This window comes from Populus euphratica, unplaced genomic scaffold (genome assembly GCF_000495115.2).
Source record: "Populus euphratica unplaced genomic scaffold, PopEup_1.0 scaffold665.1, whole genome shotgun sequence".
Classification (NCBI taxonomy): Eukaryota; Viridiplantae; Streptophyta; class Magnoliopsida; order Malpighiales; family Salicaceae; genus Populus; species Populus euphratica.
In genome coordinates this window covers 90,779-91,569 of record NW_011500530.1, presented here as the reverse complement: position 1 = coordinate 91,569, position 791 = coordinate 90,779, and the positions used below count along the sequence as shown (strand labels likewise).

Below are 791 nucleotides of genomic sequence, written 5' to 3'. Positions count from 1 at the left end.
GCGCTATGCATTTTAAATAGTAATTTTCAGTATTGATACCTAGATTAAAAGATTTTTTATTTTAAAAATAATTTTTTTATGTATTTTCATATAATTTTTTTAAAAATATTATCTCAAAAAAATATATTATAATTGACAAAGCACGGTCGAATGATGTTTCTGGGCATTTCATCCGGCCAAAAATGACTAGAGAATTGACGGAGAGGGGTTTTTGGAAACAAATAATAGCACTTTGGAAGAAAACATGCGAAGGGACTATACAAAGATAAGAGAGCATAAAAAACAAAGACTAGGTAGTCAAGCCTCCCATATTTGCTGACCAAACAGGTAACAAGCCATTTAACAATGGAAAAACTGTGACCATTGACTTGAAATACTAGCTAGGCACAAAGTCGTGCATCATCTGGATGAAAGAGGTCAAAACAACAGCAGCAGCACAAAAGGAATGATATTATGAACACAACAACACGAAGGCCCATCATGACCACTGGATTTGAATCCAACGGTTGATTCCGGACGTTGACTCAAACCATCGGTCTTCTGAACTTGATTTCCCTTTACATGATTGTGCATGGCGCCGAGGGATAGTACTCTTCACAAACATATGCACTTCTGCACACATAGTAACCCCTTATGCACTTCTGCACGCATAGTAACCCCTACTTCGGCAACTACAACAACCATCACACCCTGACATTCTACAAGGTACATAACAATGTGCAGGAGGTGTTGGCATACAAAAGTGATCACAACATGGGCCTCGGCGGCATTTTTCACAACATGTGCATGGT

The 791-nt window shown here is 38.2% G+C and overlaps 1 protein-coding gene across 1 annotated transcript in view; it reads right to left on the bottom strand.

The window, feature by feature from the left end:
- Positions 1–214: 214 nt before the first annotated feature.
- Positions 215–791, bottom strand: part of LOC105115225 (uncharacterized) — a 10,219-nt gene continuing 9,642 nt past the window's right edge. The window contains exon 4 of the mRNA XM_011012068.1: positions 215–630. Coding sequence (XP_011010370.1) covers positions 558–630 — 73 coding nt within the window. The 3' untranslated portion in view covers positions 215–557. The remainder of the gene's footprint in view (positions 631–791) is intronic.